The sequence below is a fragment of the Branchiostoma belcheri genome, unplaced genomic scaffold (assembly GCF_001625305.1).
Source record: "Branchiostoma belcheri isolate BF01 breed outbred unplaced genomic scaffold, Haploidv18h27 scaffold30, whole genome shotgun sequence".
Classification (NCBI taxonomy): Eukaryota; Metazoa; Chordata; class Leptocardii; order Amphioxiformes; family Branchiostomatidae; genus Branchiostoma; species Branchiostoma belcheri.
The window spans coordinates 1,029,201-1,056,336 of NW_017803910.1; the positions used below are offsets into that span (position 1 = coordinate 1,029,201).

Sequence of the window (27,136 nt, forward strand, 5' to 3'; positions counted from 1 at the left end):
AGCAATATATCACTGGTCTCTACAAATGGAGCACCACCGGTCACGGGTTCCAATCCCGAGCCAGGACGACCACACATTTCGACAACCCCATTCCACATACATACAGTAATACAATCCACAATCAGATTGAACAGGACATCGAAATAAATGTATTCCATTGTAATGTGCGGTTGCATTGTGTACAACGTGGCCTGCCTGCACAACAATGGGTCATCTGTTCAGCTGTTATGGCTTAATGGTCTATTTTTGTCGCTATTGACGCAGTGCCGGCTCAGTAAGGGAGCGCAGCATACCAACCTCACCACGAGCCAGTAATTTATCATTAGTTATTGATTAACCTCCCTTAATTGTGCCGATCATCATTAGAGTCAGGCACGTCCAGATTAACTACCAGGCTTATCTGTCAATCACTATCAAGAAATGTAACGGTCAAAACCGTTCACAAAGGACAGAAACTTCTCAAAATGTTCTTGTTTTTTTTGTATGGCCAGAAACGATCGTTAATTGGGATAAACGATCCGATCGCATGACCTGTGCGGATTTTTTGTTGACATTATCGGGGGGGCTGTCCTCCCCTCCCAGCTGATTCGGTAGTGGACCGGGCCGGGTGGATTTGCATAGCGGGCTGAAGTATTGTGTGCTCGGAGTTAGGGTGTGGCAGGTTCATACGCAGGTCTATCTACGATACACACAGGGTTTCGTCATTCTCAAACTGCTGGCGGTTTGGATCAAGACAACACCATGGAGAAACTTGCAGCTTTTATTCTGGTCGTACTGTGCTGTACGTTCGTCGAGGTACAAACTGCAACGACGCCAGCCCCTACAACAATAGCACCAAATACAACAACGACTGCTGCTGCGACAACTAACGGTACGGTTACTCCTAATCCTTAAAGTTTTCTCCGTTGTTGACTTAAAGAAGTGGCTTAGGCAACCTGCTAGGAGGAGAGTGGTCTTAGCTACGCCAGCTTGGCGACTGTGTCCAAGTTAATCCGTCTGAGTTTGGAGAAAGATTGGAGTTTGAGTGAGGGAGGGTGGGGGGTCTGGCACACAGGGCAGGCGGCGTGGCGTGGTAGCCGGCCCGGCAGACGCTAAGGGCGAGCACGGGGGGCATGTGGCTAACCCCGCTAGCAGCCTGGGACGGTAGCTCCATGCTGACAGACACGACGGCTTGGTTTAGATCACGGATCTGACTTTGTTATGGGAGTAACAAGATTGCATGACGAGGGGAGCTCACCCGGGGAAAGTTTGGCCGGCCGGAGGTAACTTTACCTGTGTGTGCGTGACACCTGGAGAGGGCCGCACCCGGAAGTAAAAATATTAATATTTTGCTAGTAGTTGGGATATCGGCATATTTTATTGGTTTATCAAAGACGTGAGAAAAATCATTTTTCAAAAATCCTGTGTGCATTTGATCAATATAAATCAAAAGGACTGAGAAATGGGTTGTTTACTATATACAGAATGTAATGACTGTAAGCTTAATGTACAATGTAGTTTACAATGTAACTGCAACTGTATAATGTAGATGTATAACGTTAGTGTTTTTTAAATTATCAACATTTTTCTTGCAACAGTTTAAAATCTTGGAGATGATGAAAACACTGAAAAATGCTTCTAAAATTGCATACCTATACACGTTACATACATTTTAGTGCACTAAACTTGACAATTGAAAAATTGATATATTCGTAAATTTGACAATTAGGATTTTTACAACTGTATTGCATTTAGTGATCTAGTGGGTAGTGGTTGCATGTTTGGATCACGAGGTCATGGGTTCAAATCCTTTGAGCATTTCATACTCCTTGGTCCAGCTTAGCCCAGGTATTGAGGATTGTAACCTTTTGGGTGGAGCTCTAAACTGTCAGTCCCATGTTTAAATGGTCACACCTTAAACATAAAAATAAGACGTTTGTTTGCCTTTGCAATAAAGGAGTAATGGCAAAAAGGTTTTATGTTCAGTTTCGTAAAGTGTTGTAAAAAATTTGATTGCATCTTTCAGTAATTTTTTATTGAGTTATTGACAATATCGAGTAATAAAGGGATGTGAAATTGTTCTGCTGTTTTTTTAATTTTTTTTTATAAGAACTGAAACAAAAGGCTGGAGATGTAAGCATGTTTTGATCCTGTGGTAAAAATCTGCAACTAAACAGCTGCAAAAGTCTGTTATGTACAACCTTGGTTTGGTGACAGGGTGATAAAAATAGTCCACTAAAGGCTACTACAGGGAATCCTGGGAATAAAATCTCACGGTTGTTGGAGAGAGGGGCAGAACTAAAAATAAAGATGCTGAATTTGCATATTTTTGTATGATAATTTAGTATTTCTTATATGTAGGACCTCATCTTACATGTGACTTTTGGTGCCTAATTTTAGACTTGCCTAAAATTATACAATACAATTGTATTATTTAGCTGAGCTGCATTGTTCTTTTAGTGTATCTTTGTACCAATATGTCAATAAACCAATTTATAGATTAGTCTTCCAATTTCCTTACACAGAAGAAACTCAAAACACCTACACCCATTTTAGAAAAACCCAAGTCCGCATACCCGTGCACTGATTCATCTGAAAGGTGATTTATACAGGTTCAGACAGGTGTCATGACAGGTGCATTTGTTCTGCGGTGTGCCACTATTGTGATGTGATGAGGTGGAAGTTACAGCCATTATCTGTGCTGTAGTCCAGTTTTGTGGGTTGATCACTGGAGGATGGAATAATGTGTCTCAATGTCAGACAAGGCCACACCAATTTTATCAATTAGTTCTCGGATTCACCCGCTTTGTTTTTTCAAGGAGGTTCCCTTTTAACTCCATGATTTTTTTCTGATCTAAAAAAAATTCAGATTCTGAGTCAACTCCAAAGTGCTTACATTTTAGCCAACAGTGAAGAAAGTCCCTTATACAATAGGTTTACGTTTTAGTGTAAATGAAAGTTGTTTCTTAAAAAATTCTTGTTGTGCATGGCAGTCGTCCCACCCAACCCCAAAAGTAAAAGCAAATGGTTATTCAGTAACCATTTTTACCATTTACAAATATGTGACAGCTGCCAACTTAAAAGCCTTCTACATTCAAAGTGTAATAAACATCTTTTTGTTGACTTCCTTTTGGAATAGCCCCCTTGCTAAGCTATATGTGAATGTACCCAGTTGAATAAAGATAGTTTCAGGTAGAATTTGAAGACCTTTGCAAACATTGATCAAATAAGTGACGTTAGTGTTTCCTGCGGTGTCATAGTTACAGTTTAAGTATGGTGTGGCCAATCGGCATGTTTGCTTTAATCAGCTTATTGCTGGGGTGGAACGTAGAGTGGTTCAATTATTTCCTGTAAGGAATGTCTTGCTACATGTATGTTCAGTTTGGTCATCAAGCCCCATATGAATATTTGTTGTGCAAAAGTTCTGTGTGAGAATAATTTTTTGTGTTGCACAAGAGGAAAAAATAGGAACTAGGAAACTGATCGTGTAAGGTCATATAAGGTCAAAATGTTTCTTTTTCTTTTCATTGGCCTGTTTAAAGATTAACCGTAATGTTTCAACCGTCTGTGTTGTTGATTAAACTGGGCAAAAACATACATGTCAGAGGGTATTGCAGTAGGGATTCAGAGAAATAAGCTGTCCAATAAATTTGGCAAAGAATTATAACTGTACTAGCAGAACTACAATGTAACATTCTGGAGATTTTGCAAGAATATCATATTGAGCATTATCGGTGGATTTAATGTGAAAAAGAAATGGAATGATATATTTTCACCAAGATCCTCTCTATTTCCTATGAATTTTCTATATGTCCCCATGTATATCTACAGTTTTAGTAAACTTTTACACTTCACTGTACACGGACTCAGTCCTTATATTATATTAAATATTTAAAGTCCTTGACTGTTCACATAGCAGATGAATATTTATGACTCAGTGTTTTAGTGTTTGTTTACTATCATATGACCTGTCCAGGACATCCGGGCTGAAAAATCCACACAAAAGAAGCATTCCAAGATTCTCACTAAAAAAAGCAATTGTCAAACTTAAAAAAATGTTTTTGAAAAAAGCTAAGCCCTATTAAAGAGAAACATGATATTTTTCATTTGATACCTCACAAAAATTAGCATCCAAACAACTACAAAGTGTACCGACTGCATTTGGTCTGACTGCTCCCTTTTTCCCTCGTGAAGAATTTGGCGTAACGTGCATGTCCAATTTTTCACCTCCCTTCACACAATGGCAATAGTGTGCTTGAGTTGCTCAACATGGTGGACTTGTATTAAGTTACACCATGTATTGTCTAGGACTGGAAGACCTTTTTGTTGTACTTGACCTGACAACTTTGGTCAAGAGCTATATCCATGTCAAGAAAGAATTCCCTTAACTAAGTTTGGTTCAGGTTATGTCAGCTAAACAAATTATAATTCTCATGCAGTTTGAAATGTCAAAAGAAACAAAATCCTGAAGTTCCCACTGCCCTTTACTGCCAAGTTAGTGCCAACTGATTGTACTTGGAAGCATTTTCCAGAGTGAATGTCAGCATCTATAAGCAGGTAATATAAATAGGAACAATCTAGTAAATGATGTTTATAATGTTACCTACTTTGCTAATAGTCCAATTAGTGTTTATATATACCTTTAGAAGCAAATTTTGGACTGTACATATAACTTGTGATTTCAGGGTCTTTTCTAGAAAAATTTAGCATGAGGGAGCAGATCGCAAGCATGACAAGGAACGAAGTGACCGAGAGGGGATTTTTTAAAAAGAGTAGCCACTTAGGGTTCAATCTGAAAATTGGTATGAGGGAGCTGGCTGGTTACATGAGGGAGCAGCTCCCTTATTCCCCTGTTTAGAAAAAACCCTGGATTTGAATGGTTGATTCATAATCTAAGAGTGAAAGATCCTGGATTTCAGTCCCTAACATAGCCCAATGTTGTGCCTTTGGGAAAGAAAGTTAACTTTTTCTCACTATACTAGTACTCAGGTGGAAATGAGATTTAAGGCATGAGTTCGGTACTTAGTAGTTTATATCATTACATTCCCCAACTATGTTGGAAAATGGTTTCAAACTGTCATTTACATACATAATTGTTTGCGAAACAATATTGTGTACATGAGTCATGGTAAGTTTATTTCGTGGTATCAAAGGGCGTCACTGTTGGGCAATGTTTACCAAACAGGTGTGGACGCTTATCATTAACGTCAACCAGGGTCAGACCTGTACCATCGATTTATAGGGGTGTTCCTCCAAATTTTCTTCTTTTTTTTTTTAAACATTATATTATACATGTTGTTAATGAAGATATACTTTATGCTTCTATGGTAAAGATTTAAAATCTAATGCTTTTTTTTGTGGGTCTGATACAAAGTTTGAACATTTGTGCAGTGTTTTCCATAGAATGGTCAAGGTGAATGCATAATATAGCCTTCAAGTTTCAAAGTTAAATGAGTAATTAAACTTGACAACAGTGGAATGTTGATGGGCCATTGAAGTAGCATACTTCAGATTCATTTATTTTCAAGGTAGGTGGCTACAATGGGAAAGGAGGCTTTTGTCTTGTTTTCAGTTCACAGTTGAAACAATTCTGTACTAGTTGTAGTAGTACAGTACAGGACATTTTCAAACAATTCATCAGGAGAATGGTACAAAACAAATGCCAAAGTTCAATCATTGATTTTTCAAGAAATTTGTCCTGTTCCTGTTTTATATTTATTTAGTAGCCACTATTTTGTAAATATTCCACCTCTTTTTGTTCATATTGTATCTGTTGTGTATACCGACAGGCGGGTGATTTCTAATGATGATGTATTTTCTATCTCAGCTACAGGGACAAATACTACTACAGCTATGGGAACTACAGTAGTGACAACAGTCCAACAGGTAAACATGTTACTGATCTCCCTGAACTATTCCATATGGTCTTGAACTTCTAAGGAAACCAGAAGTGTCTATCACTCAGTGATTACCAATGCTGTATTTAGTAATGTCAGAAAAAATTCAAATTTTTTTAAGTAGCACTCTTAGGGTAGAGCCCAGTGAAATCATAGGAGTCAACGTTTAGGCTATAAATCTGATATCTGTGAGAGAACTATATTGGATAGAACCTTAAAACTATGATAAAAGTTTTTAGTTTCTCAAATTACAGTTGACTAAGATCTTCATGAATTATAAGTCGGTCCTCAGACATGGCACTTTTGGTTTAGACATGAAGGGCTTTCAAATTTATAATTTGCTAGGCTAAGCTCAATTTTTTTTATTACATTGTGTACATGTATTTAAACACGTTCCTGTTTTACTTTACATTATTAATGTATATTATGCCTAGAGTAAAATGTATATCCAATTTTGCACAAGATAACTGTATGATTTTGTTTTGCTTCCTTCAGATGACCACAGCAGCACCTGCAGGTAACTTTTCTGTGTTACTGTTATACATACATAATTATATAAGTATCTATTGACATTGTACTGTAATGATACTGATACATGTACATGTAGATAGGTAGCAGATTGATATTCTGTCCACTATTGTGGCAATTCTCATATAAATAAGTCATAAGTAACACGAAACATATTTTTCAAATCTATGGACATATTTGTCAGATTGTCATAAAATATTTTTATAACTTATTCATCATAGTACATGTATATATTTTTGTATGTAAAATGTGTACAATGTATCCTACAAATTTGTTACATCATTTCACATGTTAGGATAAGTACTAGGTTTTTATAGCAGCTGATTTTTTTATGAAAGTAGCAGCATGACGATCCATTTGTGACTCATTTTATCTATTTATTCATGCATTGATGGATTTCCTGATTTGTCATTAGCTGGCGCCACAACTACTGCAAATGCTACAGCTGCAAATACTACAGCTGCAGCTACAACAGCTGCAGCTACAACAGCTGCAGCTACAACAGCTGCAGCCACAACAGCTGCAGCCACAACAGCTGCAGCTACAACAGCTGCAAATACTACAGCAGCTGCAAATACTACAGCTGCAATGCCGACACCTGCAGCAGCAACTACAGCTGCAGGTGCAACTACAGCTGCTCCTGCAACAAACACCACAGCCGCAGCTGCCACGACCAAACAAACCACTGTCATGGCGTCAACCGCACCCGTTATCACAACTACAGGTCTGTTGTCTGAATTATCATCTACATGCATGTAGCTTCAGTCAAAATTGCCCCCAAGAAAACCCTGCTATTGTAGTTGACAATCACATCTTTTGATCAATGTTCTAATCTTCTCCTGTGCAAATAAGTTTTGTTCTTTGTTGACAGAGGTGGACTTGTGCTTGACTGATCCCTGTCAGCATGGAGGTAACTGTTCAAGGGTTCCCGGTGGATACATGTGTAACTGCACTGGGACTGGATACATGGGGAAAAACTGCACCGAAGGTGAGGGATTTGATTTTTTTCCATTTGTTGATTGCAACAAGTTTGGAATTATTTCTTTATTAATTATACCAAAGGAGTGATATTAGTTTTTGCCTAATTTCTGTGTCTCTCTGTGTACTGTATGTGTGTGTAAATATATAATATCATAAGTAAATATATATTTTCTTATTAATGGTAAAACTGCCTTGATGAATTCATGAAAGAAACATCATGAAAGACATGTATCTATACTGACGTCTTGACATGTCATGAAAGTTATTAAAGTATTGTTAAATTTACATTTGCCGTTATTTGTTTCCCACAGACGTTAACGAGTGTGATTCAGGTGACCACATGTGTGACGGCAACGCCACCTGCACCAACACTGTGGGAAGTTATACGTGTGCCTGTAATGATGGTTACCAAGGAGATGGGACGAACTGCACAGGTAAGTTTACTTCAGGGTCAATGGCCCATATTGACAAACACATACACATATACACACAACTCTAAAAAACATTACTATATTTATAGTTGATTGTATACCTAGAAAAGAATAGGACCAGCAAGCTGCCATAACACAGGGAGGCTCCCTTACCAAGGATGGACTAGTCAATAGTCGTTGGCCAGAACAAGAATTACTAGTACATACAGTTTAAGCTTTAGTTTAACCAGTACTTCTTGTAAAATTTTTAGAACCAATAGGCTTCTTTGTGTTTTGAAGATTGTCCCAGTCTGTTGTAAATAATTATTGATTGACTTTACACTTTTTCAGACATCAATGAATGCAATGAAATGCACAATTGCCACCCCATGGCTACCTGTCATAATGTGCCTGGGTCATACCATTGTGACTGCAATGAGGGGCAGAAAGGCAACGGCACATTTTGTGAAGGTGAACAATATCTACATTTCGTCAGCTTACTGTCAGAAAGTTTTGTAAAGTCTTGTAGGAAAGACTTGATGTTGTAAGTAGACAATCTACATGTAGATCTTCCAAAATAGATTAGCACATTGTGACTTGACAGAAGAAACTCTGAAAAAATGATTTTTTTCTTACCATTGGATGATTGTGTACTTGAAATGTGTTTATTGTTTCTTTGTTTGTTTGCAGATGTTGACGAGTGTGCCTTTGGGATTGATGCCTGTCACGAGCATGCAAATTGCAGTAATACAGATGGGAACTACACCTGTACCTGTATCGCTGGTCACGTGGGGGATGGTTTTAACTGCACAGGTGAGTTTGGGCAGAGCAACTGTATGTAAAATCAACTTGTCCTATTGTTTCGAGGTTACAAATAATTCAATAGTATACTTTAATACTTCATCATTCAAATGTAATGGAGAAATTCGTGTTAAACTTTGCACAATTATAATGCAATTAAATCCGCAATGTATAGTTTTTGTAAGAAGGACATGTTTTCAGAAATTTTGAGGCAATGTTGACATTCTGACAGAAAAATACTGGACATTATCAGCAAAAATAGGATGTTCAAAAAGCCAGAATGCATATATCCAGTGGGAATGTTGGTTTGAAAATAGTCAATGACAAACAGACATTGTATGAAAGTTTTGATTTGTGGAAAAATTTTTGAATACCTGTCTGCAGATGTTGACGAGTGCTCTACTGACACTGACGACTGCCATGACCATGCTAACTGTGTAAACACTGAGGGGAGCTTCACCTGTGAGTGTAAAGACGGGTACACCAGGAATGGCACAGAGTGTGTAGGTAGGTAACCTCTACTAAAGGTATTCAATGCGATTTCAGGGCAGCAATACAAAAAAAATATTCTGGATGAGGAAATCTGTCTGGTATTAACGTTTACTAACATTTCTTTGCACCTTTTTGTCATCATTTGAACGTGCGTGTTTTCCTGTATGTTATGGTCTGAATTATTGAGTTTTTGTTCCCTACAGATATTGATGAGTGCTTCCTTGGTTCGGACACGTGCCAGTATTTCTGTGACAACACAGAAGGCTCATACACATGCAGGTGTCCTGATGGTTACATACTTCAATCCGACAACTCAACATGCATGCTTAACGGTGAGTCTCCTGGATATAATACTTTTTGGGGGGGGAGTACAATCAGAATTGATCAAGTAGAAGTCATTAATAAGGTGATACTTGTTAGGAAGGCTGTGCACTTGTGCATGTATGTCACAGTTGAAGTACATCTTGCAATAGCTGTTTAAGTCTACTAAAATGATGAAATGTAGATATTTGAAAGGAAAAAGTATGAACCAAGAATGCTATAAGAGTACAGGAGGTTGATACAGTAAGACAAAAGCCTCACTAGGGCTTCCCATGTCTTCAGCCAACTGATGTGTCTGGAAAAGAGTGAAGAGTTGAGCAACTTATGTCGTACAGCATCCATCCATTGGGATGAAGAGACTAATGTTTTGACTTGTGTTTTGGTCACAGCGTCCTTTACATGCGGGGCTACATGTAACGACCCAGCTTACTGTGTGGTTGGAAATAGCAGCACATGTGCCTGTCCACCGGGGTATGTCCTGGAGAGTTTAGTCAACTGCGAAGGTAGGTCATCGACCTTTCTCCGTCAATAGAAAACAACTTTCTTTTCACATCAGTGATCTTATTGTCTCTGTGTATGGAGGTGTTGTTTTGGGCCACCGGGATCCGGGAGTGATTGCATGTGTGTGTGCTTGCATGTTTGTAGAAATTTGAATGCAGTAGACTAGCAGGCAGGGGGTGAAGAGATTTGGTAACTGCAGATTGACCTTAAGGTCAAGTTGTAGTTTTAATGGTCTCCTTACAGGCTGGGAGGAAGTGACTCACACAGTTACTGCAAGCCAGAGGAGTCCTACTGTACATACAGTTATCTTTTTCTTTTCAGATATTGATGAGTGTTCGAACAGTACGCTTAACAATTGCGACCCTCTCAGTGGTACATGTGTGAATACGGACGGAGGGTACAGCTGCGAATGTGATGCTGGTTTTACTCTACAGGCCGATGGGACAACTTGTCAAGGTCAGTTTATTTTTTTTTTACTGTTTTTAGGTTACCCATCATTTTCTAGTTTTTTCTGTCAAAATTTGTCCTTAAGAATCCCCTGTTCAAGAAAACTTTCCTCTTTGTGGTTGCAGACAACAATGAATGTACAGATCTCTGCAAAAATGGAGACTGTGTCAACACACCCGGCAGTTTTAACTGTACCTGCCACACTGGCTATAAATACAACCCAACAACACAGAACTGTGAAGGTGAGAATTGTTCTGTAAGAATTTTGCAATGAGTCACATTTTGTATTAAAGTTAGAACAAAAGTATATCTTGTATATCCCTGCATACATGTGTTATTATGTTTATTCCTTTGCTTTTTAACACTGGATAGCCTTCTGTGTAGGTAGCATTATAATAGGAAAAAATTGAAAAATTGTATAATCGATAATTTCTGTGTGTTTTAGTGTGAACCAAGTTTTTTCTCCACTTTCCTTTTCATAGATGTGAATGAGTGTGAGGAGCAGACAGTAACCTGTGGTGAGAACCAGAAATGTGAGAATCTGGTGGGGAACTTCACCTGTCAGTGTCTACAGGGATTCTACGAGAAGGGGCAGAACTGTTTCAAAGGTAAGAAAAAATAGATCATTTGCTATGAAAACTGAACTGTAATTAGAGCAAGAGGTTGTCTCTTCCCAGTATGCAATCATGCCTGTCCCTGATGCTGAACACCATCCACACACAGGCAAACTTGCCCGACCTTGGTGCTGAACACCATCCACACACAGGCAAACCTGTCCTTGGTGCTGAACACTCCAAACACAGGCAAACATGCCTGTCCTTGCTGCTGAACACTATTCACACACAGGCAAACATGCCTGTCCTTGCTGCTGAACACTATTCACACACAGGCAAACATACCTGTTCTTGGTGCTGAGCACTATCCACACACAGGCAAACTTTCCTGTCCTTGGTGCTGAGCACTATCCACACACAGGCAAACATTCCTGTTCTTGGTGCTGAGCACTATCCACACACAGGCAAACTTTCCTGTCCCTGTTGCAGTATAACTTTGATGTAGGAACCGTTTGATGATTATTTAAGTTAATCATTCATTCGTTCTATCTTCTCTTCAGCAACAAAAACCTTTGCTGGAAAGATTGAGTTTGAAGACACCTATACAACTGAACTAGCTGACCCTGGCACAGCAGCTTTCAGAACCATGGCAGGCAGGGTTCAGACAGAGGTTAGTACCATACAAGCTTCTCACATCGGTGCTACAGTTCAGCAGCACTGCGCGCATGCTGTAAGACTATAGTGTATGGGCTTGATTTTGAGATATGAGACTACATGTATATTGATATAAAACACACTTAATCCAAAGTTTATTGTATGGAATGAAGTGAGCTATGATTTTTTGTTTAAAACGTATTTGTAACATTGATATTTTAACAATTTTTCCAACCAGCTCAGCACAACATATCTGCTGTTTTTTTCTTCTTTTTTTAAGCTTAAAAAAGTCTTTGAGCAACAACACCCAACTACTTTTAAGGAGGTTCAAGTGACTGCTCTAAGGTTTGTGGATTGGATATTATATTTGATTTCAATGGAACATGACAGTATGCTGGCTTTTATACAGCTTCTTCATTGACTTTTGCCAATGTATGGTTTTACATAATATTTCCTATTTGTATGCTAAGTAAGCCCCGAAACATCATGTAAATGTATATCATTGTGAACGTCTGTTTTTTTGCTTGTTTTCAAATGACTCGTAAATAGACATGTAAAGACACAAGTTACTGGTTGTCTGCTAGTTGTTCAGAATCTGTACTGCATGTACTGGTATAGTCACTAGACCATGTACAATGTAATACTAGTACTGTAACTGTACAACTAAACAGGTAATATTGGATGCTACTTTGAGGCACATGACTCAAGGAAGAGCCCTTGATGAAGTATATTATGAAGAAAGACAAATCCGAAGAGCTAAGTCCTTACAATAACATGTTTCGCCCATAGTCCAGGCAGTGTAGTTGCTGACTATGACTTGCTGTTTGCTGTATCACCTGGAGAAGCAGACACCTCTCTGTCCTCTGCACACTTGAACACAGAACTAAAGAACATACTGGAACAGAGCTGTGCTACAAATGCTGACGGTGAGAGGATTTGTCAGCTTGGAGCATTGAGTGGAGTTCCTCTTGCAAAAGCTGGAATTGAAGGTAAGACATGAATACTTTTTAGTTAGAATATTGTACATAACTCTTGTTATGATAGTTGTTATATTTTGCTCTATGCTAGGTTTTATGTAAAACCATGTATGTGGAAAGATATACATGTAATACATGTACATGTATATAGACTTTGTGTGAGTATGTACTTGTGTGATGGGATCCAATCGTTTGTACCAGTTTGGCCCAAGAATGTGAAGGCGAGGTCAGTCTAGAGTGGATTCTAGAGAGGGAGGTCCTGGTGGTGGCTGTCTTAGGATAGGAAGTTGATTAAACAGTTCAAGTTCGGACTCTGTGACTCGGCTCATCCTCTGACACGTGGCGCAAGAAGTGGGATCGTAATCTACCGAAGTAACCACCAGTAAGTGGAGACCCCGTCCGGAAAACCTGACCTGACACTCGAAGATCCTGACACTGAACCATAATAGAGCTATACAAGGACAGACCCGGAAGGACAATCGGAACTTGTGCTGTGTGTTACCACGGGAAGAGTCAACCGTGAGTTGGACGGACTGTTTATATGGATTTTTGAAGTGGGTGTCATTCCAGAGAAGTTAAATTGTGTAAACAAGGGGCCCCGGGAGTGTATGCAGTCTTAAGTGAAACCACATGTGCCCAACGTTATCTGTGTGCATCCATTGTATGGGACTCCTCAGTCACATTCCAGACAGACCCCCGGCAGGCCAGACGGGCCGATTCAAGTCAGTAAACTGGAGCACGGTAGTACCAAAACAAGTCAGTAGCCGTTGCTGAAAGGAAAAGAAATGGAGGGATATATCGAAGCAGGGGAAAAGATGGGGCTAGAAGGAGAAGTACTGCATAAGTTTGTGCAGCAGGCCCTGGAGAGGGACGAGAGAGTTAAGGAGAGGGAAGCACAGAGAGTAGAGGCAGCGAAAAGAGAGAAAGAGCTGGAGCTCGAGAGCCAGAAGCTAGAAGCCGAAGCCAAGACAGAGACTGAACTCGAGAAGATGAGGGTTCAGGCCGCAGAGAGAGACAAGGAGAGACAAGAGAAAGAGAGAGAACGACAGATGGAGATGGAGAAGATGAAGTGGGAAGCAGAGGAAAGAGAGAAAGGGAAAGAAAGGGAACGACAGATGGAGATGGAGAAGATGAAGTGGGAAGCAGAAGAAAGAGAGAAAGAGAAAGAAAGGGAACGACAGATGGAGATGGAGAAGATGAAGTGGGAAGCAGAAGAAAGAGAGAAAGAAAGGCAGGAGAAGGAGGCGGAACGGCGACACCAGCTGGAGATGAGGCGGTACGGGCCAGAGAGAGGCGCATTAGAGGAAATGGAAAGTGCTCGGGCGAAAGCTCCCAAGCTCCCGGCGTTTGTCGACGGGAAGGACGAAGTAGATGCCTTCCTTCAGAGGTTTGAAAGATTTGCCAGCTCCAATGGCTGGAGGGAGGAGGTCTGGGCCTCCAACTTAAGCGCGCTGTTAACTGGGAAGGCGCTGGAAGTATATTCTAGGCTCAGTAACGAAGACGCCCAGGACTACGACAAAGTGAAGGTGGCATTGTTGAAACGTTACAATCTAACTGAGGATGGCTTCCGCAACAAGTTCCGACAGAACAAGCCGGACAAAGGGGAAAGTCCAGAGCAGTTCCTGGTACGCCTGACCAGTTACCTTGACCGATGGGTGGAGTTATCCAAGACGACGAAGGATTACGAGTCGCTTCGTGATCTGTTTGTGAAAGAGCAGTTTATGGATGCCTGCCCGCCAGACCTGGCAATACACCTCAGGGAGCGAAATCCAGATAGCCTGGTGGAGCTGGCAGAGATGGCTCAACATTATCTGACCGCCCACAAGAGAGAGCTCAGCAAGGAGGAAGAAGAAAAGGAGAAGAAGGCAACTCAAAGCCGCAACCGCACACAACCTTGGACGGCGCGCGGGGGTAGCACTAGTTCCTGTTACACATGCGGTGACCCTGGCCACTTTGCAAGGGACTGCCCTGTATCTAAGGAGACGCGACCCACCGAGGCTAACTCCTTCTTCACCAGTACAGGAGAGAAGGCCGGGCAACAGGCAACCTTCATCGTCGCAGGCCAAGTGGAGGGAAAGAAGGTCCCGTTGCTGTTGGACACTGGCAGTACACAGACGCTGATCAGAGAGGACCTGGTGGATCCGACAAAAATCGCACATGGACAATCAAGGCGGCATTACTTGCATTCATGGCGATGAAAGGAAGTACCCGACTGCACAAGTAGAGGTCCAGATAGGACACAGAAGCTACAAGATAAATGCGAAAGTGACCCCAAACCTCCCACACCCCGCTATACTCGGACGGGATGTTCCCCATCTTGCCGAACTGGTACAGCAGTGTGCATCTGGAAGGCTGGCACGGGAGTCGCTCGTGGCTACGAGGGCTCAAACACGCAAGGCAGCTCAGGGGTTTATCGGCTTACAGAAAGCAATGCAGCAATCTGGAGTTCAACCGCGGCAATTCTTGTCAACATTCGGTCGTTATAGTAATGGTTATGGTCGTGGCGGCACCAAGTCGTACAACTTTGCCGGCTATAGACCAAAACTGCGCCTGGCTGCACGTACCAAACCCTTTGGGAGCCCTCATCTCCCAGCACCAGGGAAGTCCCAGAGGCGCATCTTTGGTGGTGCCAAACCGGTGGACACGGCAGCGAGGGAGCGCGTGATTGAGGAGAAGCTGTCACTACAGAAGGTCGGGGGATGGAGGCAGTCCGGGAAAGGGCAGTGCCAATGCCGATGCACTGTCTTGAGCTGGAGACAATAGAACTCTACTACCATTACTAGTAGTGTTACGTTAGGTCACGCCTGGTTATAGGGTGCTTAAAACTTTTCCCGTATGTAGAGCTCTAGAGCACAAACATAGGAGTTGTTGCTGTTACTAATGGTTCAGTAGTTGGAACACTTTGTAGTCAAGTTATTTTGTTCCTGTGAACATTATTAAGAGTTAGCGATGTCTCCTCCGGAAAGGACTGATGACTACGGAGACTCTAGTGAAGTGAGATATATTTGAGATACATGCCCAAGTAGTATCCGTTTCCTTTTTTTATAGCTTTGTATAATGCATGTAAACCACAGGACCAGTATTACGACAATGTAAATTATGACTAATGAGAACCTAGAGTTTAGAATGGTGATTGAAAGGAGTTTTTCAATCAGAAGAAACGGGAGCGAATGTGATGGGATCCAATCGTTTGTACCAGTTTGGCCCAAGAATGTGAAGGCGAGGTCAGTCTAGAGTGGATTCTAGAGAGGGAGGTCCTGGTGGTGGCTGTCTTAGGATAGGAAGTTGATTAAACAGTTCAAGTTCGGACTCTGTGACTCGGCTCATCCTCTGACAACTTGGTATGATATGATTTCAATCATGTCACCTAGGCCTGGCATGTAACGTTATCTTGTTCTCTGGCAGTTTTGATTGTACAGTGTTTCAGCTGGCATTACTGTCGCTGGACTATATATCATGGTATGTAGATGTGGGCCTAGGTACTTGTACTTGTTGAGGTCTCCTCGAGTCAGTCGTTTGAGTGGCCTGCGCACAGAACTCGTCTCTTCCTCAACAGTCCTCTCCACTTCTTCCTGTCTTTTGCTAATTCCTTTAGCTCTTCTAGACTGGTACTAGGCCTCCCAGTACCATGCCTCATGTCCTCATACCATGCACCATACTCGTAATGTTTTTTCTAACAACAGATCTGAACGAGTGTGCGTCCCCGGAGAGCTACCAGTGCCCTGCCAACACAGACTGTGTGAATATTGATGGCGGGTATCGCTGTTTGTGTTCCGACGGATTCCAGGTTGACCCTGATGTACCGTCCATCGATGGAAAAGAGTTCTGCACAGGTAACCATGCACAGCGCCTACGTCAATATCATTCATGATATGTATTAAAAGGTTTACATTCATTAATGTTCCAAAAGGTATTAGGAGGTGATTGCAAATCTTGTATTTACTTAATGTCTATATTATGAAATCTGTGTTCCAAGAAGAATTGTCTGTTTGTTTAGGATGATGAAAGTCAGCAGATTCTATCTGACATGTCTGACACCTCAGATAATTTATCCAGTTGCTTGCTTTATTTGTTTAATGTTTGTATTTTGCAAAGTTCTCCCTTAAAATCTTATAACTTTCATTGATATGTGCCTCATCAAAGTACAAATGTATCACCAAAACCAAACTTTAAAGATGAATCCCTATAATTATATAATATACATAATTTTTATTCATATCTGGCATTAAAGGTTTAAATACCACTACTGTCTAGCAAGTTTTGATAATTCCTTCCCTATTTTAGCGCTGGACTCATGTAGACCCAATCCCTGTCAGGGCAATAAGTACTGCTCTCTGAAGGATGACGGAACTCATGAATGCAAAGGTGGGTGTGCTTTTTTTTTGTACTTTCTCCATCCAATTTCAAGTTAGAATCTATGTTGATATTGTTGATATGCTACTGCAGAAAGTGTTTTTTGTGAAATTATTGTGATGGTCTTATTTTTGCATCTGTCATGTTGGCCTATTACCACAATATCGTAACACTGTAAACATGTCTTTTGTACCTCTACTGAACTACAGAAATGTCATTTTTACCCACAGATTGTCCGTGCCTGAATGGAGGAGTCTGTGTGTCGACCACCATGGCCAACAATTACTACTACTCCTGCAGGTTGGTGTTTATTAGTTGTTTTAGTAAACAAAACATTGAATGGATGACTGGGTGTGTGGGTGGTGGGATACTCCAAAACCTACCTTTTCAATAACAATATGTATTATATATATGAATGTAGCTGTACATGTACATGGTTTCCTTGTCTGACTTACACTGATGCACCTGTCCATGTTGTCTGTTTTTTTTATTTTTGTTTACTTGTTTGTTTTGTAGGTGTCCGGGAGGTTACTCAGGAGATGACTGTGGAAGCCAAACAGGTGAAGAAAATCAGTTTAGGATAATTTTTCACTTGTGTATTAGGCAATGTATTAATTATGTTTTACTGGAACCATCACACTTTCTGATGTTGTTGTCAGATGCATCATGTATTGGTCATTTACTGTATGTCGCAACAGATAAGTGTATGTTAGTCAATGGTCAAAGTACATGCATGTGACAGTCTAGGATCATATTTTCATAACATACTTTTGTCAACCTACATTTGGCATTATTACTGTCAAAGTATGTGTATGTGACAGTCTGGGACCATATATTCATAACATTACATTTTTACAAACTTACATTTGGGCCTACATTTAGTAATTAATTCTTCTCCTTTAAGTTGATCATCTTGTGGTCTCTTGCCAGTGTTCTTCATCATGTTATAGTTTTGTCAAGTTACGTTTGGGCATACATTTAGTGATTACCAGTCAATGTGTGCTTGAAGTTAATTGTTTTGTCTCCCCCCCCCCCCAGTGTTCTTCATCACCACTATTGCCTGTGCGGCTGGGGCGGGGCTGTTCCTGATCATCCTGATCATCGTGGCCGTCTGCACCTGCTGCAGGTGAGAGGCACCTGGGAGACGGGAGGGAGTCACAGTATATCTAGAAGTACTAGTATAAGAGAATGGCTGCAAGCAACTACTGCTGTGTGTCATTTTGTCCATCAGTTTTTAATGTCCTCATTGTATATACAATGTATTTGAAGGGTTAATATTGCTACGGGTTGACTTGGCTATGATATTTGGGTATTATGTGATGGCAAGTAAGTATGGGACCACGTGGAACTTTCTTTGATGAAGGTTAAATAAGAGGGAAGGTTATTTGTTTATCAGCATATAGTCTAATATAAAATCACATTATATTGGGAAGTGTACTTTGTACTGTACTTATCGTAAATCTTAGTCAGTTCTTGTCCAATACAATGTGGAATGCTTGCCTACTTTTATTTGCATACTTGGGATACTACAGTAACTTGCCTACTTGTGAGGTTGCACCATGATGTTGACCTCCAATCCAACTTTACAGGAGGAAGGACAAAAGTCAAAGTAATGGTGCATTGCATCACGGGGTTGAGTCCTATGGGGATGGAGGGTGGCGGCCGGGGAAGCTCCGAGCGAACTTTGACCTTGACAAACACATGGAAATGCAGGAAACTGAGCCGAAGGTAACGTGGGGAGAATTGAGTCGTCTGTGGGCCAGATCAGAGTAGTACATTGTTTGTTGTTTTCGTCTTATTCTTTAACCATTTGGTAACTCCCAGCAAATAAAATCCATTCTTCCTCACACTTGAATATATTCCAGAATAGAAATCACATCAAATCCTAACTGAACATCATTCTTATGTTTTTGGAAAAAATTGTGAATTATATTCTATACAGCCTTGTACTTTTTAAAAGAAAGCAACAAATTGACTGTCACTAAACATGTATGTCACTGATCTGGCCCAAGCACAGACTCAACTGCCCAAACTAACATCATGCTAGTTAATAAGTTGATATTAACTAACAACCACCTGTTGAATGCCTCTATAGGAGAAACCGTAGCAAGAAGGAATTGGGGTTTAACCACGATATGGTTGAAATGCAGCCCAACGTTTATTCAGAGAACACCGAGGTTTGTGAGAGTAACATGAACCCGAGATTCATGAAGTTGAGATTCAAAACAGTTCTTCTGCCAATGGGATACCTCAGTCTTACAGATCATCATGTATAGTTGTGAGATGGTGTTGGCAGAGTAAACTGTTTTGAATCTCTGCTTTTCGTATCTCTAATGGTGGCATATTGCTTGAGCCTGTGTTGCCTTGGGCTGTTCCATTTAGAGGGATTGAGGGAGCTGAGAAGTTTTCTTTCATTTCTATTTTGTCTAACATGTCTCTTTTCTCTTCACAACAACTCTTTCATTGTTAATAAAACATAATAACCATCTTCTATGTCATCTGCTATTAGACCTCTTTTATTAATTGATATGATACCTTTCACTTCTATCACTTACCCTTGCTGTTTAATATTGATCCATTCTTATCATTTTTTATGTTTTGCTCCCCCCTCAAGCCATATTAATGGAACAGCCTGAAGGTCAAAATGCTTCCAATTCCTTCTTGTGGTAATGTGTTGGTGTATGTGTTATTGCATTGTGAGTGAAATTTATAAGGAATGGATAAACAGATGAATTAACAAAGTGTTGTTTACATGATTTATGACACAACAAAATTGTAAAATATATGTATGTTGTGTTGTGTTGTGTTGTGTTGTGTTGTGTTGTGTTGTGTTGTGTTCAAGATAACAAAATAAAAAAAAGCTCTTTCATCCAGAGTGTAAAAAAATTACTACATTGACCATCACTAAAATGAGTTGATGGAATATGATTAATGTATAACTGTATGTTGAACTTTGACTCATGATTATCTTTGTACCTGTTTGCTATCTTGCTGATGCTCCGTGTGCAACTATTGCTCAGCCTCTATGCTTAAATCAATGTAAACAAGCTGTTGTTTTTTGCATCAAATAAGGAGATTATAATCATCTTTGTTCATGGCCTCTCTCCAGCACCGTTTGAGTGGAGACCAGGCGTCAGGTGTCGCGACCACGTTTGGCAGCGGACACGCCAACAAGGCAGCGACTGGTGATGACGGGAAAGAACTGGACATGGACTACTTCTAGCATATCAAGACTTGAACTGCACATTATCCTTCCTCAGACTGTAGGTCGTCAAATAGTGCCAAGTTGGCCAGGACATTTACCAGTTTGCTAGTTCTAAGACATTTTACAGAGAACAGAATGAAAACAGAAAGCTGGGAAGAAATCTTAAATCTGACATAATTGTCCACTGTCCCCCCCCAGGCTCTGTTTTCGTGTTGTGCTTTCAGTTTAGTATTTTTTTAAGTCTGAGAACTAGCAAATTACATTGGTGTGGTGTTATCCTAGAGTGTCAAGGCTGGTCTCATAATATCAAATTTATTCTGCTTCTCTGATAGCAACATGTGGACATTCTTTTGCGCACTATAATGGAAATCTTGTTTTGATTTTTTTCTCAAACATAGCTAGGTCCAGAGTAGCAAAATATAGAAAATATCATAGTGTCTTTTTAGATTTTATTTTTTATCTATCCCCTTTTTTTTATTGCTTAATATGATCTATAGTCCAATTGGCACCCAAATATGTGGAATAGAGAATTCCCAGAAAGAGAAAAATGTGCAAATGTGCCAATCTTTGGACACAATTTTAATTGCAATATATACAATTATACAATGATGTGCCTGTATCTATTTCCTTCAGTGTTTGTACAAAGGAGATCTTTAGTGAGTTATAGGAGTTAAACTCACTCTGATTATCTTATAAAAGTTACCCAAAGGAACACAGTCAACTTATGATATCAACACTTTGTAGGGGTGTGAATCTGCTTTGCCAAATAATACCATAACGGTATTCTATCTTATAGAGGTTTGGAGGGTTTCATGTACAGAGAATGTAAAATATGCAATGATGTTTTCTGGTGTCTTCCACTTACAAAGCTATGTAGCAGCTGTAGTAGTCATGTGATCTCTGTTCTTAAATGTGATTGGATGAAATCCATTTGTAAAAACTTTGTGTGTACAGTCATCTTCTCTATAACTGTTTGTTGGCTGTTTCTGATATGGCCTTTCCCTATGGATGATAGGTTGCCCTTAATTTGACTCAATTATGCACTTAGTCGCCTGCCCAAGTCACCAGCCCCCTATATAGGTCCCTATAAATGTCTGTGGCAGTCAACAGTGAAGTTTTTAGAAATGTGGAATTAAGGTGTTACAAGTGCCAGACTATAAATATTGTACTTCATCATCATCATCATATCCACACAGTTTTTCACAGCATGGTTCTATGTGCACAATTTGCGGAGAAGCAAATGTTAAAAGAAGATTGTACTGTCTTGTTGATATCGTACTTAGTGCCTGTGTCATAGGTGACAAATTGTACTTAGGGGAGATCCATTTGATATCTTGAGGTGAAACGTCTTCAAAATCACATCTTGTTATTCCATCATATCATCCAAGTGAAAGAAATTTGATACAATATTTCAGGACTGTGGTCTCTCCCCATACCAAAACTTTTTAATCCAAAGTTCATGCAGTGCCTTATAGTGACTAACTCTTTTTATTCTGATTAATGAGATTTTAGAGGGGACATTTCAAAATCAAAAACTTACATGAAGCAAGATAGGCACATAGGAATGATGCGTTTTCATAAAAACTTTATTTATTAACAGTCTAGATAGACCTTTTTAAACTTTTTAGTCACCATAGTTAATAGTTGCTAGAAAACCAGTCCGAAACAATATATATAATAGCATATAGAGTTTTACCGCTTTGATTTTGAAATGTCTCCTTTGTGCCAGTTGCAGGGCCAACCGGCATTTTATAGACCAGTTAGAATTTAATTGAGCAGATATGCTTTGAATATGCAACAGATAAGAATTTTTTCCCCAGTTAATTTGTTGTGTTACAGGATTTTTGATGATACATGTATGTGGAAATTGATTTTTGATGGTAGGACTGAATTTAAAAAAAATAGCACTTTGTCTAGTTTGTTCTGCTAGTATTTAGTTTGTCTTGCATCTGACTATGATATAAAAACATGATAATGTGTAATAAGCTTACAGGAAGTGTCTTTATAATGCATATGGGCAAGTCATTCAGGGAGGACTAACAGCAAGCTACAATGTACTTAGAGGCATCTGATAGCAAAACTTTGTTGTCTCTGCTTGAAACCTGGTTTCACGATTTTATCCTTGTTTGCAATTGGTTTTAAAAACTTTGAGAGTTCATATTGTTTGGGTTGCGCATGCACTTGTAGTTATAGTAAATGTTTACTCAAGCTATGTAACAGGAAGATTTTACATGAATTAAGATAACTCTTGTTAGGGAGAGTTTGGCTTTCTCTTATGATGCATTTCTGCATAACTGAACTTCCTATATGTACAATATAAAGCTATGATTTTACCTTGTTGCAAAGATTTAGTTATTTTTTTTTTTTTTTTTTCAACCTTTATTTAACCTTGAAAATGTACAGTACAATTTCGTAGCAGTACAAACTCTTCGGCCTAAGCCGTTTTTCAAGAGGTCAAGGGGAGGCAGGTCAGGGGTCTTTGCATATTCTTCAGTTCAGTTCAGTTATGATTATATTGCTTTGTTGCAAAGTGCCTCGCACAAGGAATGCTTGCAATAGAAATGATTTAAAAGTTTTCATTTGATTTCATTTTCATACTTTCTTTCACATAGTGTTTCACAGCATGGTTGTTTGTGTACAATTTGTAGAGAAATGCTTAGAAAAGATTATACTTAGTTGGTAAAGTACAAGATCCTATTTATACACTTGACTCTGGAACTGTTTTTTGAAAACACAGTGTTAATCAAGAATCAGCGGTGCAGAATAATTTTCATGTGATCATGACAGAATCAGCTGTACAGTTTTGCCACTATTTTGGTGTTAGTGAAAGAAAGATGTATAAATTTGTCACTTCGGAGATAAATTGCAATAAAGTTTGTTGTTTACAAGTTGTTGCTATTTTTTCTGACAATCTTCTTTTCATCTTCTTTCTTTAGCCCCAATACAGCGTGTTAAGTCTCTTCTCTTTGGCGTTGCCAAAAATACAACACAAATGTACGCTCAGGTGGCTTTCAAAGCTCAAACTCATGGGGTGGATAGGCGCCTTAAGCGGTATCAAAACTTTCTAGGCTCGCTAATGACATCTAGCGATCAGGGCACGAACTGCAGGTCACAATTGGCTGCAGGTTATTCTCACTTCCTGTTTAGACAAGCGCTCGTGCCTAGTGCGTACCTTCCGCAGTGCCTTTTCTTAGAAGGGTAACGGCGAATCCGCGCGGGAAGGAAACCGGAAATGTGGCTTTATAAAAAGCCTCACCAGATCGTCTGGCCGTTTAAACAGAGACAACGCTACCAGTTCGGTACAGGGGCTCGCGACTTTCACAACTTTCAACAGCCATGAAGATGCTAGTGTCGTTCGTCCTTCTAGCAGTGATTGCTACAGCACATGGTGAGTCGTGATGTCATACTTATTTCCTTTCGTTCGTATATACGGCAAATCACAAGTGATATTGTTGGGAGTATTCTCCAAGCAGGTTCGTTCGGGTTAGAATGGTTGGGATTTTTAAAGCGTAAAAAATCCCGGCCAGTGTAACCCCCTGAACCAAAGAGGTTAAAATACCGCCATGCCTGCACGTAACCCCTGCTTGGAGAATAGGCGGGTTACTATTAGTACCAATGGCTTACTGGTGTTCGGAGCTACCGGCCGTTGCAATACGCCATGTAAAAATGACAATTTTCTTATCACTTTATTAAGACATAGATGTATTCACCATATTTACCTTACCTTACATAGTTTCTGACAAGGTGGGTAACTTTTAAACTCTAATATGAAAACAAAATCAACATTACTTGATCGACTAATTTTACTCCATTCGTCTTGCAATGAGATCAGTGAATATTGGGACAGGCAGATAGAAAAATAAAGCAGCTAGCGATACGATGCCAATGTTGATGATACAATCCCAATAAAAACATAAAGTCGTGCCAGTGTCAGCGGCCTGAAAATCAAAAGGTAGACTTTTGTTTTTCATGCAAACATTATGTCATCGTAAAAGAGATGACAAAAGTAAATATGCACACGCAATGTTGGTAATGTCTAGTAATACTTCTCTCCAAGCAGAGGTTTGGGTTTTGGTTATTTTTGACGCGGTTTAGGGTTTTTTTTCTCAGGCTTTCTGTTTTTGCACTGTTTATTTACGCCAACCCAAAAAAGAAATTAAAGCCCGATAAAAAAGCCTAAAACACGCTAAAATACGCCAAAACCATAGTCTTTGCTTGGAGAGTATGATAATACCGTGAACGTAAAAACATCCACGTGGTCGATGCCCTGTCTGTGCGCGGTTACCCCAGGTCATGTTGTTATCGTCTGTGGTCACCGTAAATCACTGCTACTTCCTGTTAACGGTAACTGTTTCCTGTGGGTGGTTACGGAAGCCCCCGGTTATCATTATTTTCTCACATGATCATTCTCTACAGACCACTGGTGATTAATGATAAACATCCCGCCTGATTTCAGGAATAGAGTTTGTGGGAGAATTTTAAATCTATCCATCCCTCTCTCATCCTTTCTTTTTTCTCTCTCTCACTCAGACACGCCCACACCCAGACACACGGACGCACACACATAGTAGCCTCTACCAGACTTCAGGAGGCGACTGGAAAGAGTAGAAATTGGCCAAATAAAGAGATCACATGCCGATGGAGTTGGTCCTCTAGAAAGTACAGTTTGCCGCTCCCGAAGCCTGGCAGAGGCGACACACATAGCACCATGTATCTACGAGGAGACTACCGGAACTCCCTGTGTCGTTGCGTGCCAGGGGTCCGAGGAAACTGAAAGTCACCATCAGTGATATTTCTGCATTGTCATCCATCCGTTTTCCTGACTCACACACGAACAGCTAGTATAGTACATGCTCTCCTTCATTCTCTCTCTCCCTCCCCCCCTCCCGCTCTCTCTATCTCCCTCTTCTTTTAACTTCTGAACCAAGAAAAATACAGAATGTGCTTCAATGGCAAACTCGGTGCAAAGGCGATCGTGATTTAAGACAACTGCAATTGATAAATCATGTGAATCTGAGTGCCGTAAGTAACACCCCGTTCTCCCTTTACCGTGCCAGGTCAGGCGTCCTCTCGGCAGAAGGACGGCTCCTGCCCGCCGGTGGATCTCGACTCCTTCGGTCTGTGTGCGGACCTGTGCGATGCGGACCTGGATTGCCCAGGTGAACTGCTGTGCTGCCCTAACGCCTGCGGCGCCACCGTGTGCCAGGAGCCGGTACTGCACTCCACGGAGGCACCGCCTGAGCCCCCGACAGGTACGGCGATAATTTCCTACCCCAAGCAGATGTTGGGGGCGATCTTGACGTTTTCTTGTGTCTTGGTGTGCTCTTACCCTATGTCAGTTGTTATTTTGTGGAGATCTGAAAATGACTGAGATGTCAGCCAAAATTGTGGATCCCGATAAAGTCAAATACGGTCAAAGTACGTAGCTACTTATCTAGTGAAGTACATCTGCTTGAAGCTACATACTAACAGCGGTTCTTTGTGTGTAGATCCATGTCTGGAGGTGACGTGTGTACAGCAGGGAGCGTCATGTCAGGTGATGAACGGACAGCCAATGTGCAGGTGTCCTTCAGACTGTTCTCGGTAAGTGTGTGTGTGTGTGTGTGTGTGTGTGTGTGTGTGTGTGTGTGTTTGTTTGTGTGTATGCGTAAGCGAGCGAGCGCGCGATTGCGTATGCGTGTGTATGTGTGTGTGTGTGTGCGCGCGTGTGTGTACATTCCCGCACGTTGTATGCGGTTCTGAACGCAATGTTGATTTTACAAAAAGATATTCTGAGTGAAAACAAACATATGTAAAACATATAAAGGTCGTTGTCAATTTGTTGTACAAAATAGCTAGCAGAGGGTGGTTTCGATCCACCGACCTCTGGGTTATGGGCCCAGCACGCTTCCGCTGCGCCACTCTGCTCTGGTTGACGAACATTCCCACATTAAACTTTTATCAGTGTGCCGTCAGATTTCAACATCCCTGCCGTTTGTTGCATCAGCTCGATGCGGTCGACCCACACCCATAAGCCTGGCTCGCACACAGCTGGCATTTTCCCAAGGATCTTGTAAGCCACAACCTGGCCTGCGTGCAAAGATAACTTGATGAATCAAGCAGCTTCACCGTGATAAATTCTTACTACAGGACACCAAGCCTAGCCTCTACCAGGCTTCGGGAGGCTGCTTGAAAGAGTAGAGATTGGCCGAATAGAGAGATAACATGCTGAGGGCGTTGCGGCAAAATGTATGCGTACTTTCTAGCTATAGCGGACCCTCGACATGTTGTATAGGCTCTCTATTTGGCTAATTTCTACTCTTTTCAGCCGCCTCCCGAATCCTGGTAGAGGCTACACCAACCCCTACACGCAATGCAGCCATTGTATCGTGTAGGTGGACAAGGGTCAAACATGCGGTGTCTAGTGGAGGTTGAAATTTGACTTTGCCACCGATTATTGATTAATAGCAACCAAGGAGGCTCTAGTATTAAACGGCCTTATAATAACGTTAAAAAGAAATCTATCTAGATCTAGGACACAAACCTTGCAGAATGAAACTTTTTTGTGAACGTTTGTACCCCAATATAATTGTGTGGGTGAAACCATAATTTCCTTCCAGCCGACGCAGAGATCATTCAGGCTTCCAGCTTGACCTTAAGGTCAATCTGCAGTAACCAAGCTAATCAAATAAAAGACAAAGACATGTAATAAATGTTTGGTTTTGTTTTGTTTTGTTTCTTCTTTTTCCTCTCAGTTTTGGGCAGTCCCCAGTGTGTGACATGTCCGGGAACTCTTACAACAACCAGTGTGTTCTGGACGCCGTGGCGTGTCAGCTGGACATCACCCTGGAAACGGTCAAGTGTCCACAGCCAACCGGTGAGCATGCGCACTGGGCTCGAACTGTTCTTATTGCTAACTAAAACGAGCAGGGCGGGATTGGGGTAAAGTTGCATGCGCCTCAGAACTTTTCATACATACAATGCCTTTAAAAGAATATACTTTTAAGTTGCAATGGCCATGCATTTTTTTCATTCCGGGACGGGGTGATACAAACTA

The 27,136-nt window shown here is 40.7% G+C and overlaps 2 protein-coding genes and 1 non-coding gene across 3 annotated transcripts in view; 2 read left to right on the forward strand and 1 right to left on the reverse strand.

Annotated features, from left to right (window-relative positions):
* The first annotated feature begins 583 nt into the window (after positions 1-583).
* Positions 584-22,446, forward strand: LOC109474269 (fibrillin-2-like). The gene is made up of 24 exons (XM_019774542.1): positions 584-871; positions 5,807-5,865; positions 6,372-6,393; positions 6,820-7,128; positions 7,276-7,392; positions 7,697-7,819; positions 8,147-8,266; positions 8,486-8,608; positions 8,981-9,103; positions 9,292-9,420; positions 9,799-9,912; positions 10,232-10,366; positions 10,483-10,599; positions 10,840-10,965; positions 11,472-11,581; positions 11,846-11,910; positions 12,355-12,554; positions 16,226-16,375; positions 16,827-16,907; positions 17,126-17,195; positions 17,412-17,455; positions 17,934-18,021; positions 18,485-18,623; positions 20,005-22,446. Exons 1-24 carry the CDS (start codon positions 742-744, stop codon positions 20,116-20,118), a joined length of 2,808 nt encoding a protein of 935 aa, XP_019630101.1. The 5' UTR covers positions 584-741; the 3' UTR covers positions 20,119-22,446.
* An 893-nt stretch (positions 22,447-23,339) lies between these two features.
* Positions 23,340-27,136, forward strand: part of LOC109474308 (WAP, Kazal, immunoglobulin, Kunitz and NTR domain-containing protein-like) — a 5,719-nt gene continuing 1,922 nt past the window's right edge. Inside the window, exons 1-4 of the mRNA XM_019774597.1 lie at positions 23,340-23,488; positions 25,158-25,352; positions 25,590-25,683; positions 26,835-26,956. Coding sequence (XP_019630156.1) covers positions 23,437-23,488; positions 25,158-25,352; positions 25,590-25,683; positions 26,835-26,956 — 463 coding nt within the window. The 5' untranslated portion in view covers positions 23,340-23,436. The remainder of the gene's footprint in view (positions 23,489-25,157; positions 25,353-25,589; positions 25,684-26,834; positions 26,957-27,136) is intronic.
* On the reverse strand, positions 25,936-26,007 carry Trnam-cau. Its single transcript has one exon. It is a non-coding gene; the product is annotated as a tRNA-Met (tRNA).

What these genes read in the sequence shown, in the direction of transcription:
- LOC109474269 (XM_019774542.1), top strand. Translation starts at nt 742, where the DNA reads ATGGAGAAACTTGCAGCTTTTATTCTGGTCGTACTGTGCTGTACGTTC. An exon ending in AGATGGGACGAACTGCACAG is followed by an intron (nt 7,820 to 8,146) that starts GTAAGTTTACTT and finishes ACACTTTTTCAG; the next exon opens with ACATCAATGAATGCAATGAA. An exon ending in AATTACTACTACTCCTGCAG is followed by an intron (nt 17,196 to 17,411) that starts GTTGGTGTTTAT and finishes TTTGTTTTGTAG; the next exon opens with GTGTCCGGGAGGTTACTCAG.